Source organism: Megalops cyprinoides, chromosome 5 (genome assembly GCF_013368585.1).
Source record: "Megalops cyprinoides isolate fMegCyp1 chromosome 5, fMegCyp1.pri, whole genome shotgun sequence".
NCBI classification, from domain to species: Eukaryota; Metazoa; Chordata; class Actinopteri; order Elopiformes; family Megalopidae; genus Megalops; species Megalops cyprinoides.
The window spans coordinates 14,763,285-14,781,184 of NC_050587.1; the positions used below are offsets into that span (position 1 = coordinate 14,763,285).

Sequence of the window (17,900 nt, forward strand, 5' to 3'; positions counted from 1 at the left end):
AGCACCTTTCACAAGAATATTTAAGTTAGCTGCATGGGATTTGTCTACAAGTTCTGTGTTAAGGAGGGTACTGTCTAATCTTACCACTGACCCTAGTACAGAAGAATTAGAGTGTAGGCAAAGTACATTACATAGAACATGTTTCTACCAACTCTGAATAGGGACATTGTACAGCTACAGCATGGTTTATCCACATTAAAAATGTTTGTAACTGCTTACCAGCTTGCTATATCTGCTTGCTACATTTTTATCCTGAGTCTTTTCCACTCCTGAATAATGAGAGCTGCAGGGCGTGTGACCAGATAAATCAAATGGAAAACAAACGATTTCCACTCCATATACACCAAATTAGCTTCGACGATATACCCAACAAGGAAAAGAGTTGGACCGTGGAAAGAAGGTCAGCGCATGCCACTTTTAGCCATTTTTAATTGGGAAAGTTGGGAATGTAGGAAAGGAAAACCAAAAAGTCAGCAGGAAATAAAAACCAGGAGGACAGGACCTCCTGTCACACAAACTCCAGCCGTGATGTTTCCTCTGAGGACCGCTGTCATCCACAGATGTGAAGCAAACTCGGATCACTCGGCTACACTTTACCACCCTCAACGACCAACTGCGCTAAGATGACGTTTGATTACCACGCTTAATAGCCATATGAAAAATAATAACCATATGAAGAATCTGACTTGCCCATCCAACGGTCGATCCAGATGTCAGTATCTCATGAAATGCTTTCACACACTGCAAAACAACATGTTTATTATATACAATTCCAATACAGTCAGCTGTCTGGTGTGCAAACTTACACATATGTCATGTAATAACAGCATGTGTGTCCTTTTCAACAACATAGGAATACACCAAATCTCCAACATGGCGAGGATGTGTTCTCAACATAATGCACACAACGTAACAACCTCTCAACAGCTTAACTTCTCAAAAACTTAAAACATACATCTAACTAGAAATCTATCCTGCAATCCTGCATCATTTGGATGACTCATCCACGTTACTCTTGACCCACGACTTGGGAACATCTTTCTCTTTCTTACTGGAAGCGTTCGGTGTCTGGCACGTTTCGGCAAACCTCTCCCTCGCCTTCTCCCAGTTCTCTTGGTTTTTGGTTCTGGCCAGGCCGGCGTCATCCACAGACATCGCAGTGGCAGCGCCCAGGCCTGCATGGGACTTCCTGATCTTCAGCTGGATCTGAGTGACAGAAAAACCCAGAGGAACAATCTAAACTCCACAGAGCATACGCAGAAGAGCGGGTGTCACTCCATGGGAAATTCAATATAATCCGTTGGATAAGCACTGCATTTGCTCAATAAATATTCTTGTTCAAAGGATCCAATATCGTGTTAACGGAAGATAATTTCTGGTGCACACAGCATGTTTTCATCACACCACGCCAGGTTGGGCATGATATTAAACATGTGTTGAGGAAAAAAATCTCTATAGAGGTGGAGAATTACAGTGACTACACGGTAACCAACAGGCATGTGAGGATACATTTAGCTCACAATACAAAATGATCAAAAATAATATTTTCCAATAAATACTTTCTATAGGAATAAAAAAGTAACATGACTGAATAAGTTTCTTTTTTTCCCCTTTATTCTCTTATTCACACATCAAACCCCTAGCTGTGCAAATATCCATGATATATCATGGGTCTCAGTGTCATAGTGTTTTTATAAAATGAATCCAATGTGGGGTGAACTTAAGGTTTGTTACTCGGCACCATAAAGTAAGAAGACAGACAGAATTTAACAGTTTGTACTGACTACATGAATCCTATAACAAAAGAAGTGCCAAGCCTGTTATGATACTGTTGCTACAGTCATATTCCCAGTTTCGTTAAAGACAGAAAACTCTGCAAGAGTTCAAGGTTTTATTCGCTGGTTAACACAGCACTTCATGGGTATTTCATTGGTATTTATCATGCAGCTCTCAATACTTACTGGTTCTTTCCTTCCTGCTCCGCCTTTGCCCAGTCCTTCACCTTTATTCCAGCCCATCTTTTCCAGCATCTTCCGTCCCTTGTTGGAATCACTGATTTCTCTAAAGTTGAAGAGGCGTTAAAGTAGCAGTATTCATTAAAGGTGAAAATTAAAAGGTAAATTTCTGTAAATTCCATATTTGGTGTATATGATTACATTTTTAAATGCTTACTGTTTTTATCTTTTTAAAGTTTTTTTTATTGTTAAGGGTCCTCAGCTTGCTTCAAAATAGTTTTCATTAAAATCAGTGAGAGAGAGAGAGAGAGCTTCCTTTTTGACTTCACCATTTATGTTGTTTCTAACAACAAAAAAAGTCAGCGTCCCTTCTCTTGTACAGCCAAGTCAAACTAAGTCATGACATGGAGACGCACAGGAGACTGTGCCCTGTAACACTTGCACCGTGGAACACTGGCTTACAATGTCGAACAATACCTTCAATGACGTAATTAAGGAAAGCTGCATGCTGGCCTGATCCCAATGTGACTGAGCTCGTACTGTAGAGCAATCAATTCTGCATGTGCTGTGGGGCGGCATCTACTGTAAACGCTCAGTGTGAAGTGACCATGATTTCATATAACTCTGACACAGCTTTGTGGCATTTCAGTCTTCTGACAGGCAATGGAAATCTTAAGGGCATTGCACGTGTGATTTTTTTTCTGCCCATGTAATTTTGCACTTTATAGCTTCACGCTGGCAGTGTCATATACATACATTGTGTTAAACTAGCCAATAAGGGTGTGCCATCTACCTCTACATTTTAATCACGTAGCCTAGGTCAGGTGGGTTAATTGTGAATATAAGGGAAAGCACAATGACTATTCCACTGACAAGAGACAGAATAAAGCAATTTTGGTAAAGTGACCCTTTGATGGAATAGAATGGAGCCAGTCATGTTCAGAAAACATGAAGAAAACCACAATAAATGTAATTATACACAATATGGCTACTTGTAAACTGTCGCTGCCATGTACTGTGTAACATGCCTTAATTCCTTCAGAGATTACACCTAAATCCTTTGAGGTATGCCCTTTCTTGATGCATACTTTAAAACAGGGCTAGGCCTCTCAGATTCACCAGGACCAAAATGTTTAATAATGCTGATCTGAAATAACGGAAATGTGACCTGGGGTTCAAATGGTTACTGTGAGTAGGTAATGAAAGTCTGAAATGAAATCTAAAATGTTGCACAATGCACATTTTACTTTTAATTGGTCAGACAACAGAGTGTCTTCAGTCTGAGGCTCCTTCAGCTCCTTCAGGAGGTCATTCCTGCCCACGGCAATAGCCATCTACAACGACTCCCCTCTGTGCCAGGAGAGGAGACTCCTCCACTGAGTGGCAATTTGGACACTTTTTGAGGACATTTTACTTTTACTTTTAATTTGCACATTCTGTTTTTTCTTCTGTAAGTTATGTGTGTCTTTTGTCATTTTGTGAATTGCTACTGTAACACTGGAATTATCCCTTGGGGATAAATAAAGTACTCCATCTATCCTGTTCTGTTTCACAAGGGCCTGATTTGCCGCTCCCCCTCTTAGGTTCCCGCCTCAGTACTCACACGTCAACAGAGGCTGGCGCGTCATCTCTACAGAAGGTCCCCTCACTCCCAACGACTTGGCGACGCTTTTCCGCACGGTCCGTATATTTGGAGTTCTTCAAGGCTTTGGATCCCTCATATTCGCTGTTCTGCAAATTATCGACAGGAAATAACAGAGCCCTTAACAGCCAAGCACTCGGACAAATGTCCCATTCAAATCTCTCACATTCACTTCAACACTTCAGTGCAAGCCCTCCTGCTCTGTGCGACAGGTACGAGCCATTGAACCTCCATCAATGTTTACTCTAAATCAAACAGACCGCGTTAATGTTAGCATTGTTTCAGGACACTAGTGGTTTGTGAGATTGACCGGATTCCTTGAACAAGGAAACCTGCTAGAAATTGTTAAAAAAAAAAAAAAAAAAAAAGTGAAGTGGGTTGAAATACTAACAGACTTGACCTGGATTCATCAGCCACACCTGCAGTAAAGAACACAAAAGGCATGCTAGTGCACCTAAATACATCCACAAAGATCTATACACAAGCGTTATATAACATGTAATATTATATCATGCTGAAGCTCTGAAGATAAGGATTCAGCATGGCAAGTCATTTTATGAGGCTATTCAAACTTCTTTCAAATTATTCATTAAGTAGAAACGACAGAGGCTAATTTTCATAAGAAACGGGCATATCTAGAAAAGCTGATCTGTAGATGGTAAAATTTCATACAAGCTCATGGAGTTATGATTGGCTCAGTGTGTTCAGAGGCACTCTTGCCTTGTCGGCATGGATAAATCTCTTAAAGCAAGTAGCTGTGCGCTTGTCTGAATAATTTAGCATGTCCGCTTAATGACGATGAGGGATTCGGTATGTTTGTTCATATCCTAAATCACAAATCCGGTTTTTATGCGGTGCTTGGTCCAACCAGCACAGAAAACAGGGTTGTTGTGGTTTAGGAATTAGAAATATATGGTTTCCCAAGTTACACTGTAAATGCTTAAATCATTCAAAATATACTGGAGATGGATGTAAGGGACAGTACATAATACAAAAATAATGAGCACAGATGAATTAATAATAGATAATATTAATCAGTACTCACGTGTAAAGAGGGCAATTAAAACTACTAATAAATCCCTATTCTGTGTGAGAACATGAAGCAAAGGAAGGGGCAGCAGTGTAACAGTGGTAAGGAGCAGGGCTCGTAACCGAATGGCTGCTAGTTCACTTCCCCGCTGGAACACTGCCATCATACCCTTGGGCAAGGTACTTAACCCACAACTGTCCCAGTAAATATGCAGCTGTATAAACAGATAAGATGTAAAAACTGTAACCTATGTAACTCAGAATAAGAGCGTCTGCCAAATGCCAATAAGCTAGTGTAATGAAACAGTACTTTGAATCAATACCTCAAGCAGTCACCCTTTAAGGGGAATGATAAATGGCAACATCTGGTGGACATTTGAGAGTACTACATGTCTGTCTGTTTCACTTTTTTTCACCAGAATGTGTTTTTTTTTTTTGACTAATACAGACAACAGTGATCCAGATTTTGTAATCCTTGTATTCATGTTTTTCTGTCATTTTGATAACTCCCTCCTGTGTTCCACTTCTGTGAAGCATGTTTTGGGAAGCACCTCTTCTTCAAACTATTTAACTGCAAGTTAGTCAAAACTTAACATATATAATACATGTGCATTCATGTTGTCATCAGTATTGCCCTTTTTTTTTTTTTTTAAGTCTGACCCATTTCTCAGAGAGAGCTGTTCTGCAAATTCTAACATAACAGTACAAATTTAACAGCAATTGTACACACCTTGATGTGAACATTTGTAGCTCATTTGATACAGGAAATGTTTAGACTTGAGTTCAGTTTGAATGGAATTCCATCACTTTGACAGGCTACCTTAACATGACAATTTTTATGAAAATGTTATTTCACATTCTTTTCATTTCAATATGAAATCAGTTTAGTGTTACCCGCCATGTAAGTAAAATTACGTTCATAATTAAACTTTTCCAAAGCATGAAGAATTGAAGTACGTTACTACTGACTGAAACTAAGAGGGATGTCAGTCTCTTTAAATATGAAATATGCAGAGGATGATGCTGTTCCCTATGCCACTGACAAAATGTGGGCTGTGGGGGAAAAAAGAAAAAAAAAAAACAAACATTCTGCCTTACTTTAGGGAGAAACTTACTTTCAAGCCGTATTTCACTTTCATTTGCTTCAGTTCTTTCTGCCGTTTTACTTCCTTATCCTCTTTGCTTATCACCTGACCTGCAAAGACACAACCAGATTCATTTAAGGCACTACCACCAACAAAAAGAAAAAAAAATATATTTTAAATGGCTCCAACTAATTTGCCATTTTTGGACAAATATCAAATGTCTCCCTCCAATAACGTCTCCTTTGGCTACGGCCGAAGGATGATGATGATGTCTCTTTCCACAGTGAGGTACCATATGAAATTCTAGAATTTATGAATGACATTCTGTTTTTGTTGTTGGCTTGTTGAAGGAAAATTTTATTATGAACCTGAGTTCCACTAAGCAGGAAATGGCAGAGGAGACTGAGGGTAAATAGAACAGGTTAAGGGCTATATAACAAATGACTGGCTGTTCCCAGTTCTGTCTGAAATATTTTATTCTTTAAAAATTAATGCTGCTCATTGTGACAACTGAGCTAGACATGAATGTGAGGGCATCTCATAGCATCCATGTGGTCCTGCAGCAATACAAGAATGATGATGACTGTATTAGCACGCTGTGCTTGAACACGTCTTAATAGTACTCTTAATAGTACTCCACCATTTCCAGGCAATTACTCAGCCTATCAAATATTCCACAAACACAAATAGGGTGCTTAAGTATGTGAATAAATGCTTAAGCGCTAAAGCATCCTCTATTCAAGATCTTACAGTCACTGCTTTCACTTTATCCGATTCTGGCACTAGTGTCCTCTCAGGCTTTAAACAGGGGTGCGGTTTGCTGCTGACACGTACCACCTGACTCCTCTTTCCGACGGCGGCTGAGGTGGGCGATGACCTGGCCGGGCTCGCAGCCGTCACACGTGTTGTTCCCTGAGTGGATGTGGAAGGACAGGACCGTCTCCCCCATCTTGATCTCGTCGCCGTGCGTGAGCGCGAAGGGCTCGCTCTTCACTTTAGGCTGGAACGAGAACCGAAAGGGGAACGTGTAACGTGCGGGTGACGGGCAGCTCCACAGTCTGTTATTTCAGGCTAAATGTCTAGCGACATATTGAAATGTCTGACCTGCAGGATACGGTTCCCGTTGATGACGGTGCCATTCTGGCTACCCTGGTCCACCAGCACGTAGCACTGTAAACACTGGTCAAAATACACCTCTGCATGGAACTGAGAGAACCAAAGCAAGTCAGCACCGAAAACCTTCCACAAAGATACAGCGTTACATAACTGATAGCAGGCGTCTACATGCTTACAATGTGCAATTATAAATTATGCTTAAAAAATGAGACTTTGACGGAAACCATTTTAATACAGATAGCATTACCTTACTAACTCCCACTTCAGGTATTCTGATAGCATGATCCATGTCCTTTTCTCTGCAAAAAAAAAGTTGTAATCAATGTTGGTATAATTCTTGTGGTAAACATTAAAAAAAAGTTTTACACCCACTGAAATGCCACTGTGAACAGATGAAATCATGGTCATAAATGATGCCATAGATCATCCCTTATTAGAAAAAAAAATGTATAGATTATACAAAATTGCGTTGTTATGATCAAAATAACTGTAGAAATTAATGCAACAATGTTTGCTGTGAACCTACAAGGTGAAGAGAAAATGGAAAGATTCAGCCGCTGGTTTTTGGTAATGCGTAAGGTCAGAGCCTGAGGCAACCAGAACACATACCTCCCGATGGTGGCCGGCTTGTCAGCTGTGAGAATGTAGAGATTCCCGGTCTGTAGCACTGGAGAGCGGACAACTGTCACTCTCACACATGGCGGCCAGGCTTCCTCTGACACTGCAGACAAAACAACACTGAAATTACATGCTTTGTAGTGTAATGGCACCTGGAAAAGTCTCTGTTGGATCAGATGTGAGAGGTGTGCAAATTTTGAGGCAGGTGATTGCCCCAGTCACTGTGGCCTTAATCATAGTGAATGTAAATTCTTCCGTGATTCCCGAGCAATACCCGTCATCAAGCTCTGGCATGGAGGAAAGCGCATCCGCGTTGCCAAGTCTCTTTTTTTAATAAATGCAGATAGGCATGACCTTTATTCACCATTATCGCATGTACAAACACCTGCTACATCCACCTATATGTAACATTAATGCAGAGCACAGGACCTGTGCAAGTTCGGACACAAGAGAGACATGCAACAATTGTATTGACATGAGCTTACCTCCAACGTAAAAGAGATTAAAGACTAACAGTCCCACATACAGCTGTGTAATGCAATCTGTGCCTCACAGAAATGCCTTCAATGACAGCTGACCATCTGTTTGGACAGCGCATGCCATTAAGGCCCATGCCTGATGGCCACTCGCTCCACCAACTCCCCCGTGCCGCTCACCTTCCTGATCGTCGCTCTCCGACTTGGAGCTATCAGTGGTGGACGACTCAGAGGAGGTGTCCTCTTCACCCTGAGAGTCGGTGATCTCGCCCTCCTCTAGCTCGCTCCCGCTGGAGGCGTCATCAGAAAGCGCCTTCTTCCGCGCAGTGTGATTGGCACGCGACCCCCGCTTGGCCTTTTTATGATCCTCTGCCATCGCCAGCTCCCCATCCTCTAACGCGCTTGAGCTATGGGACCTCCGCTTTGGGCTACGGGACCTCCGCTCTGGGCTACAGGACCTCCGTTCTCTATGCGATACCGGCGTCCTCTTTCGCTTCTGATGTGACTTCTTCCCATCCAAGTCCCCCTCTGCAGCTCTGTGGTCCTGCCGTTGGACACCGAACCAGTTAAAACTGCAGACGCTTACAGCTTTCCCTTGCGTTAGGCCTTCGGTGTTTCAGTCATGGAGAATTTGTGGTTCGGATTTGGACAGAGTCAACTCTGATGTAAAAGTGCACGTTTATGCTTTTGTGTCACATGGAGTCTCAGTTTTCAAATGACAGCTCACCATTTCTCATTCTCTGAGCAGCACCACACAGTCAAAGCAGTGCTAACGTACCTCGTCCCATCAATCACCTGTGACCTCAGTACAACATTGTCCTGCCACATCAAGCAACCAAGTCCCTTACTGATGCCATTAAAAAACGCCACCCTCACAAACACACCACCAACCAAATACAAACTATTCTGAGAACTGACATGAACAGAAGCCTCCCAAGTCTCTGGACAGAAACGTCCAGTTCAGACACTGTGCTGCATTAAATCGGCATTAAAGATCCACTGGCTTGATTTGATATGTATAAGCAAGTGCATTGATGCAATAGGTGTACCTTTACTTGTAGCACCGTTTCCAAAAGAAGCAATCTTCATACTAGCCAATGAGTTAGTCAGCTCTTGGACCTACGGGAGGAACAGCAGACAGTCAACTCCATAGTGGGGGGTGACAGTGTCTCTCCCTATAGGTCCAGGGGAGACAAATACATAAAGCGCACCCCTCTACATCACACACACTTCTTACACAACTGGGTAAATATAGATGAACTCTCTGCCTCTTACTCTAATGCTTAATGTCCCCTTAACCATACCTACAGAAGAGTTATAATAAATACCAATATTATGTGGTTGACAAGTAAATCTTTTCTCACATATTTCAAGAAATTTCTCTCAATCACCTTTTGGACAGGATAAGGGAATGTTTTTACAGTGTTTCCCATTTAGCCTTATTTTGGGATTTTTTAAAATTCTCTTCTGGTAACAGCGTGCAGTAAAGTACTTTGTGACAATCAGATTGTAAAGGGCACTATGCCAAACCAAAGCTGACTGACTCACTGACTGTGCAGAAAATGTAAATATACAACTCAAACAATCACAGCTGTTGTGTCAAGAATATTAAACTCAAATTTTCCTCCAATTTCATACATTTAATCTGTACTGTTTAGCATTTGAAATCTAAGACTCCATGTTTAATAATAAGCAAACACACAAATTGATTAAGGTCCAACTGGAAGAAAGCTAAGAACTGTTAGGAGGGGGGTGCTAGAATCTCTTTCAAGACAATGCCAGTTACCATGCTGTAAAACTGAATAAGACAATGATTAAATTTACATTGGAAAATAAAGATAACACATGATTGCTCATTAAATCCAAATCACAGAAAATCTATTTGAGCAACTGAGAAACCTTACAACAATGTCACAACCAGTCCAAGCATAAAGTGCTTTCAGTCAGTGTGGCGAAACACATGTGTTTACTAAATCCACATGAAGGTCCAATCAAATTACATTAAAACAAATTAAAATCATCTATGACCGAAGTAGGCAACCCTAGTCCCAGAGATGCTTCTCATTCTGCTTTCCACCAAAACCTTAATTACATAACTGGATATAATCAAGATAAATGACCATGGATCTCTCTGTGGTCCAGTATTTAGAGAGAGCTTCAGAATCTGCAGCATTCTGGCTCTTCAGGAAAATGGCTACCAGAACCTGATCTATGGGACTAAAACTGCAAAAAAGCTAGACTGATGTGAGTGGACATTTTAATAGCACATTGGGCATTACCTTATCCTCCTGGAGGGCAGATTTCTCAGTCCCCTTTCTTTTCTTTTTGCTCTTTTTGTCTTGGCTGGACTCTGGAGTTGCCTGGTATGCTGGCAACTCCACTCTGGAGTGGAACTGATAGCACCCAGTCTCTACATCAAAGTAGTAATACATCCCTGTGTTGGCATCGTAGTACAGCTGGCTGGTCTGGTGAAAAAAGGGTGGTAGCAGTGCTTTTTTGCATCATATTCACATAAACACTTCATTTATAATTTTAGCACATAATGTCTATGCTGGCAAATCTTGAGACAGATCTCCAACTCACACTTTGCCCAAATTGATTTTCACTGCTTAAAGTGTGTCTGAAACATTTCTGAACAAAGCCCTGGAAGTATGCTGACAGCAGAATACTCTATTTATCAAATGTTGATATTGCATTTCCAATGCAATTGGAAGTGTGTTTATGAATGCATTTCATGTCAATGAATACTTCACAACATCTAACAATAAAATGAAAATGCCACATATATTCATTTCTACAAACAACATTAAGAAGTTCTGCCTTTACAGTACTGGTTCTGTAAATCAGGTCCCAATGATGTTGTAATTTCAGCAGTGTTCATATAGGCTGTATATAAAAGTACTGCACTCCAGGGGGGCTGTTAAAAAGCATAGACCAAATGGGAAACCTGGCTGTTTACCGAGTCATAGTAGAAGCCTGTGCTGTGGTCGTAGTACATCCCAGAGGTCTCATCGAAGACAAACCCGGTCTGAGACACAGCCTCTTCCGCCGTGGCCCGTAGCATCTCGGCAATGGAGGTGCCGTCGGTCTCCTGAGCAAAGGACACCACCCAGAAAGGCACATACACTTTGACAAAATGACCCCACACCAGTTGTTTAAGCTGAAGGCTAAGTACTATGTATCTTTGATGTGTTCTAATTGATTGTGCATCTTTTCACACCACACCACACCACACCACACACACACACACACACACACACACACACACACACACACACACACACACACCTTGGGTTCAGAGCTGTCTTTGTGATTCTCCTGTGTGCCGCTGTTGTCCGTCACGCTTCCGTTCGCTGTGTGAGACGGCTCCTCTGATGCATGGTTTCTATGCTCCTCAGATGCCGTTTCTTCCGTTTCTGTGGCCTCTGCCCCACTCTGATAATAACCTCCATAGTAGTAGTTGTAATAACCTGCCAAATACATTCAGTCCAGTATAAAAATCTTTGTACAATTCTGTCACAACAAAAAGGCATTCCCCTTCTCTCCAAGAAAGGTTCCCAGGAAAGACCCAAACAAGTCTCCAAAAGTGCTTCATGTTCTCATGCTGACACCACCCTCATTTCTTGCTTTATTCAGCTACAATAAATCAATACAATGAGAATGCAACAAATTTAACTTGATAAATGCCAGACTCACCCCAAGTGTAGTCCTCAGTTTGTGTCCCCGTATCAGTTCTGTTTTTTTCTCCCTTCTGTTCGTGGAGTTCTGCATTTAACTGATAAACCTAAAATGACAGCAAACCGCAAAATTAGTACCAAATCTAAACAAACGTTCAGAGAAAGCTTTGCAAAAATGTATATAGTTATATAAATGCGTAATTACAATGTATATAAAACATCAAATAACGTTACGACCAATTCACAGCATAATAACTGGTAACTCAGAACGAACTAGTTAGACTATACAAGTACACATGGCACAAAAACGCATTATGTTTCAAGATTCGCTAGCTATTCTAACGACGATACAGACGGTTAACGTTAGTTTGTGAGGTTACCTGTTTTTGCAGATCATCGTAGTATCTTTCTGTGTTCTTCTGTAGCCGTTCCGTTCTACTGAGCTGCTTCTGCAACTTGTGAATTTCACTTTTGCATGTTTTCAACTTCTGTTTTAGTGTCTCCACTTTCAGCTTGAGTCCTACAACTTCCGATTCAGAATCCTCATCTCCATGTGTTGCCATCGTGGAGTATCTACCCACCTATGGCAAAAGACAGGGAAAGGCACAACCTCAATTTGAAAGAATTTAAGATGAAAGAAATCGGTAGTTGAACTGCTGCGCAACTAGCTAACAAGACTAACTAGCCAGCTCTCGCTAGAAGATACAGCAAGTGATCCAGGAGACAGCGAGATATTCATGTTCACACAATTATTTGTTAAATGGGTTCTTAAACCATCTAGCCAACAGTTGGCTAACTAGCCTATCAAACTAGTAATTCGCTAGGTCGACAGGCTGACTTAAATTTTAAGTTGGTAGTTAGTTAGGTACCAAATTAGCTCGTATTGTTGCATGTCGGCAACGTTCCACTACCAGCTAGCTCAACATCGGCTATGGAATTTGAGAGGAAACAGGCGAAATGAACTACACGGTAATGCAACATATTAACTTAGTAACATAGTAACTCTACACCCTACACGAAGTTATCAAGACGTGATCGTCTTAAATAATCAAATTCTTATAGTGAATAAATACGGAGAGTTAAAAAATAAACGTCGATTACTCGCTTGCTAGCTATCTCGCTAATATTAGCTAAAGCGTACCAATTCTCGGTATTTTCAGACTTCTGAATGTATTCCCAGTCCTGCCGTTGGGCTGATTAACCTGAAAATTGAAAATAAACATCCCATTACTACCCCGCATCCTTAATATACATGAGCACATGTTTTGTTTGATAATAAACTGAGTTACTGTTGGTAAAGCTGCGCTGTTTGCACTTCGCTTCATAGGAGACCACCATTTTGCTACAGCGTCACTTCTGCCTTTGTACTTGCAATCTTTATTCAGTCGGGGTTGAGAAGCAATGTGCAGTAAGGCTCAAACCTGTTGGTGTAGGGAAATACGCAGGCTACTTTCAAAAAATATTGCATTTTTTATGCCAAAAAACGGGTCGTGCTTGAGCAAAAGCGTGCAGTGTCCGGCCTTTTATATTTCTTGTTGTTAGACAACAACCTAAGAGTTATTCAGCCAGTTCTTTGAAGGCGATCCGCTGCTGCTGCAACAACTTATGAGTCTACATTCCGTTTTGTCCGTGAGGGTACTACATGGAAAAAGTTTCGCTACATTCAGCCAAGGATCTTATACACTTTTTACTTTGCAAATGGCAGTCTAGATAATGTATACATAAGCACCTTTCACTTTGTGTTGTGGTTGAATATGATGTTTCGATGTTTTGTTTAAAAATGGATTAGTCAGTGACTATTGTCATGTGCGGTTAAAATGAAGTGGGAATTTTGTGCATTGCAGCTGACGTAGATAAACTAGGCAGACAGGTAAACAATCATACCGCATTCTCTCTCTCTCTCTCTCTCTCTCTCTCGCTCTCTCTCTGAGCATTTAAAAATGTTAATAAACATTAACATATAAACATATAAAAAAGCTAATATACACCAAATGTAGAATTTACAGAGGTGAGAAACACCTTTTCACACACACACACACACACACACACAGTTTTACTGATTCCTCCCTTCATTTTGGAATTATTTCAAAAGTATAACAACCTATCGTCTGTTTTCTATACGCAGCATCTAATCGCGTGCTGTTTGTTCCATGTGTGACTAACATTAACATTGTCTCACTGGGACGTGTTCTTCAGCGTTCACATTTGTGATTATAAAGAGATGGTGAGGTAGCATAATTTTATAGAAATGGGGCTATGGAGAATAGCAATAAGCAATCATAGATACCAATCAAAGGTGAAAATGATAGATGTTTACCTGTAAGTACTGTCCGTGTAATGATCAAACTTCTTTCATGTCTGTGCTATCAAGCGGCCAGCAGATGGCATAGAAGGACAAAAGTTAGTGCTTATAGCGAACACTGCCCAGTCAAACTATGGTTTCTAACGTGCAGCTTTCTGATTAATACCTTCCTGTCAACGAATTATGTTAAAATTTTATAAAGGATTTTTTTTGACGTACTTTCATTAATGTCTTGAAATACTTGTATACAAGTGATATTTATTGTAGGAGACGGAGACCCTTGAAATGAAAAAACAAACAGTGATTAAAAAATCATGGTGATCCTCAACAGTGGTGTTTCCACTGAATCGCAGGAGTTGAATTCGGCAGAAGCGGGTCAGCCTAAATGCACTCATAGGGAAGATATTTTTACTTTTTTGATTGATTTTGATGCACCACCTTTCTCCTATTTCACAGATTTTTTTTAATGCAGAAAATACTTTGCACATTAAAATGAGAGAGGTGCAAATCTTTAGACTGGTTGATTTAAAAGAGGCATGCATTGAAAATGCATGGAAAAACAATAACACTCCCTCATTATTGAAAATTAAAGCCCAACTTGGAATTCAGCCGCTCTCACTATATAATATAATATAATTTAATCCTGTTGCCTTGCACAAGTAAAATACTTTGAGTCTAAAGCTTATAATGGACACAGCATTCATTCTTAAAATGTTGGGCGTGGCCATCTCTCAGTCTAGCTGAACAGCCTGGCTAAATTCTTAAAGTGATCTCCTCCATTTGGATAATTTTTCAACTATGGGCAAGGTAACTTGTTTGTTTTTTTAATTCTAGTTTGATGAAAATCAATAATTGAATATTCAGAAACCCTACTGGCAAGTCATGAAGTTATTTTACTAAATTATTTACCATGAGCTAAAATGTTGTCAGGTGTTAATCCTACTATATTACCTGACATGGTATCATTTATTACTTCATATAATGGACTTAAGTTTCTGAGAAGTTGCACTCTAGCCCAATTCCTGTTTTGTTAGTAACACATGACCACATCATTGATCACATGACTCAACGTCCCACAGTAGGGACAGAATATTATCCATCCCATACAAAAGAACTGAAAATTATTAAAAGCAATGACTTCCTGAGTGCATAAAGTCATGAAATATTTGCACCCACTTATATATATCCCACTCTGGAGAATGTGTATGCTGACTCACAGAAGCTGTTTCTATTTTGTCCAGTTGTTTAAAAATGCATTTACTTAAACTGCTTTCATTCCAGATGAAACTAAAGTCTTTCCAGGATACTAGATATTGAACAAATTTTGAACCTGAGATAAGTTTAAAATGATGTTATATGAGGATAAACTATCTATGAAAGGCCAAATACTAATGCGTGAATAAACAAGGAAGTGGCTATGGTGAATGCGTCTCTCAAGCCTTCCTAAATCTAATAAAAAAAGCCTGTTATAGGATTATCAGAGTTACCGATGCAACAAGGATATCGTCTAGTAAAAAATAAAATGAGATTAGTCCCCTCAACTCTCAATTGCATTGCGAGGGAATTCACTTGACGGAACATCTGGCAAAACTGACATATGCTTCGGCAGATTGAGACATTTCAAGATAGCCAGGCAGGATTGCCATGAAACACAACTGTATAACTGATGAGAGCATTATATTTGTAATTGGAAAGTAAATGCAGTGTCTGAGTCTGGAGCAGAAATAGTCTATGTGGGAGGTAAGACATAAAGCTACAGACAGGCATAAAACCCAAGGCTACACAGTTTTCTAAGAAATAATCCAAATAATAGAACATTTTAAATTCAGTTATGTTGATCATGCTGTTACTAAGATTTTGCAATATGAGTATAATTAAATATACTCCTGATTAGTAATCACTGTCATTGTTGTTTTCTCTGAAGGTGCCCTTATTCAACCTACAATACTGTTCTTAATACCTGTTGTAGGGCTGGGTTGGGGGTTGGGCTACAATACAGAAGAACTAAGTGAAACCAGGATGAGACCTTGTTCTTCTCTACAATTGTAAACGGTGTGATCTCGATTTTTGCTATTAATTTTAAGAATGATTAAAAAACATCGCAACTCGAGCCCAGCATAGAGGTTCATATAGCCAAGAAGTCAACCAATTCAGAAGCATTTAATGATGTCCTAATGTATAGAAACTGTGTGAGTATGGGCCTCGGTTTTCATTGTCTTAACTGGAATGGTTTTAGTTTTTCTCCACATGTGCAGTGGAACCTCCATCCCCATTATGCACAGTAACTCCGAAACATCCCAGACAATGAAACAGTGGTAAATGAAAAGTCAAGATGTATTGGAACAATAACATGAACACTCAATTTATAGCTCTTTCCTGTCCTCATCTGTCACCAACTTCATGCGGACAACAATGTGGAGTGTAGGCATGGTGCACAGCTGTTCTCCCATGACGAGTGGAGGAAGAGGAGATGAGCTTGTTGACGAACGAGCACAAGGCAGCTAGATTGAGTGGGGCTTAATTTGATTGAAATGGGGCCTAATTTGCTGACTCACTTTACCTGCGGGGTAATGAAGTATATGGAAATGTACATAGAACAGGTTCAGGGTACTCGAAAGACGCCATTCCTCATCACAATGCTGTTCGTTGCAAATTACCAAAGCCTGTTCATTTTTAAATGGCATTTGCATTTTGAATTGAGGAATGTGGCATACCACAAGGCTTGCACTGACGCCCACAGACACAAACGAAGCACCTCAAAGGTGGAACTTTTATCAAGAGAGTTTCTGTTTGGAGCAACTTTTTGAACTCAAGAGCTGGATGGCCATGTAAATACTGCCTGACAGGAGAGAAATTTAATCTGCCAATGGACTCCTTAGTCATGCATGCAATTTCATCCCGGTCTCCCCTGCGTTGGGGGGTGAAAAGAGGTGGAGGAAAATGATGCATTGTGTCGGGAGCACCGCACCGCCACAGGTGACGGGGACATCAGGCTGTATTCACCTGAGGCAACGTGACACAGAGGACCCAAATCAATACCAATAAATCATCCTCGGAGGACGCGGAAGAGCAGACACACTGCTTGCAAGTCCTCCTTCAGAAGAAATGAGAAATCAGTATTCCCCAGCAAAGCTGTATGTATGTACGTGGACCAAGGGTGCCCATACACACGACTTTCAGACCTTCTGTCAATCTTACATCATGACGAGACTCCAAAATCAAGAATTAAAAATGCTTAATTCATGTCAGGTGGCGTGTTGCTATGGCATTTGGAACATTGCAGCTGGCTACAAAACGACAAGCACTGTGTACATTCACTGATTTGTTAAAAGGTCACGTAACCAGAACAGATTGACCTTCTGTGGCCTGCATAAAAACCTTGGCTGTTACAAAATGCTGTTGAGCTGGGCAGGAACAATGGGGTTTGATTTCAGGTGTGGCCCACCAGCTAATTGCTCCTTTCTGCTAAATGTAGTTCACCACTGACCAGTTTTTGATCTGTGATTAGCAGGTGAACAGAGGTTTAATTGAAATAATGATTATAATTATTGTATGGCATCTTTAATTCAAAGATTCCAAGGCTCCCTCTGGCGTTTGTCATCCATCACCTGTATAGAGCGTCTCCCACAACGATGCACAGCGACCCAGCTAGGCTTTTCAGGACATCATAATTAAAAGATGAAGCAGTAAAAGCTGGCTGCATGTGTTACAGCAGTGCGGTCCCGACCAATCCAAACCCTGGACAAGAAGCGAAGTTACAGCCAATCTATTTACGGCACTTCAGTCACTCCCTGAGCCGGGATTTCAATTTACATCTTATTTGGTCTCTGTCTTTCAAAAAGCCAAAGCTCCTTTGTCTGTCTTTTGCACATTTCTAATCAGGATTCTGCATACTAATTTGAGCTGAAATCAATTCACCACACCATCCTAACCAGAAGGGACTTTGAACCACACCACTTCATTATATATGCACATAATATTCCCGCTGTTCCCAGTGCGA

At 40.6% G+C, this 17,900-nt stretch overlaps 1 protein-coding gene across 1 annotated transcript; it reads right to left on the bottom strand.

The window, feature by feature from the left end:
- Positions 1–529: 529 nt before the first annotated feature.
- On the bottom strand, positions 530–12,936 carry aggf1 (angiogenic factor with G patch and FHA domains 1). Its single transcript, XM_036529039.1, has 15 exons — positions 12,740–12,936; positions 11,979–12,179; positions 11,618–11,705; positions 11,210–11,391; positions 10,881–11,012; positions 10,201–10,386; positions 8,102–8,465; positions 7,437–7,548; positions 7,075–7,126; positions 6,816–6,917; positions 6,546–6,711; positions 5,742–5,821; positions 3,559–3,686; positions 1,962–2,061; positions 530–1,206 (listed from the first exon to the last, which is right to left on the bottom strand). Exons 2-15 carry the CDS (start codon positions 12,159–12,161, stop codon positions 988–990), a joined length of 2,094 nt encoding a protein of 697 aa, XP_036384932.1. The 5' UTR covers positions 12,162–12,179; positions 12,740–12,936; the 3' UTR covers positions 530–987.
- Positions 12,937–17,900: the final 4,964 nt, after the last annotated feature.

Coding starts and splice junctions, on each gene's coding strand:
- aggf1 (XM_036529039.1), bottom strand. CDS start 12,161: ATGGCAACACATGGAGATGAGGATTCTGAATCGGAAGTTGTAGGACTC. Junction 11,706..11,978: donor ACGATGATCTGCAAAAACAG/GTAACCTCACAA, acceptor CTGTCATTTTAG/GTTTATCAGTTAAATGCAGA. Junction 5,822..6,545: donor TCGGAAAGAGGAGTCAGGTG/GTACGTGTCAGC, acceptor GTGTCTTTGCAG/GTCAGGTGATAAGCAAAGAG.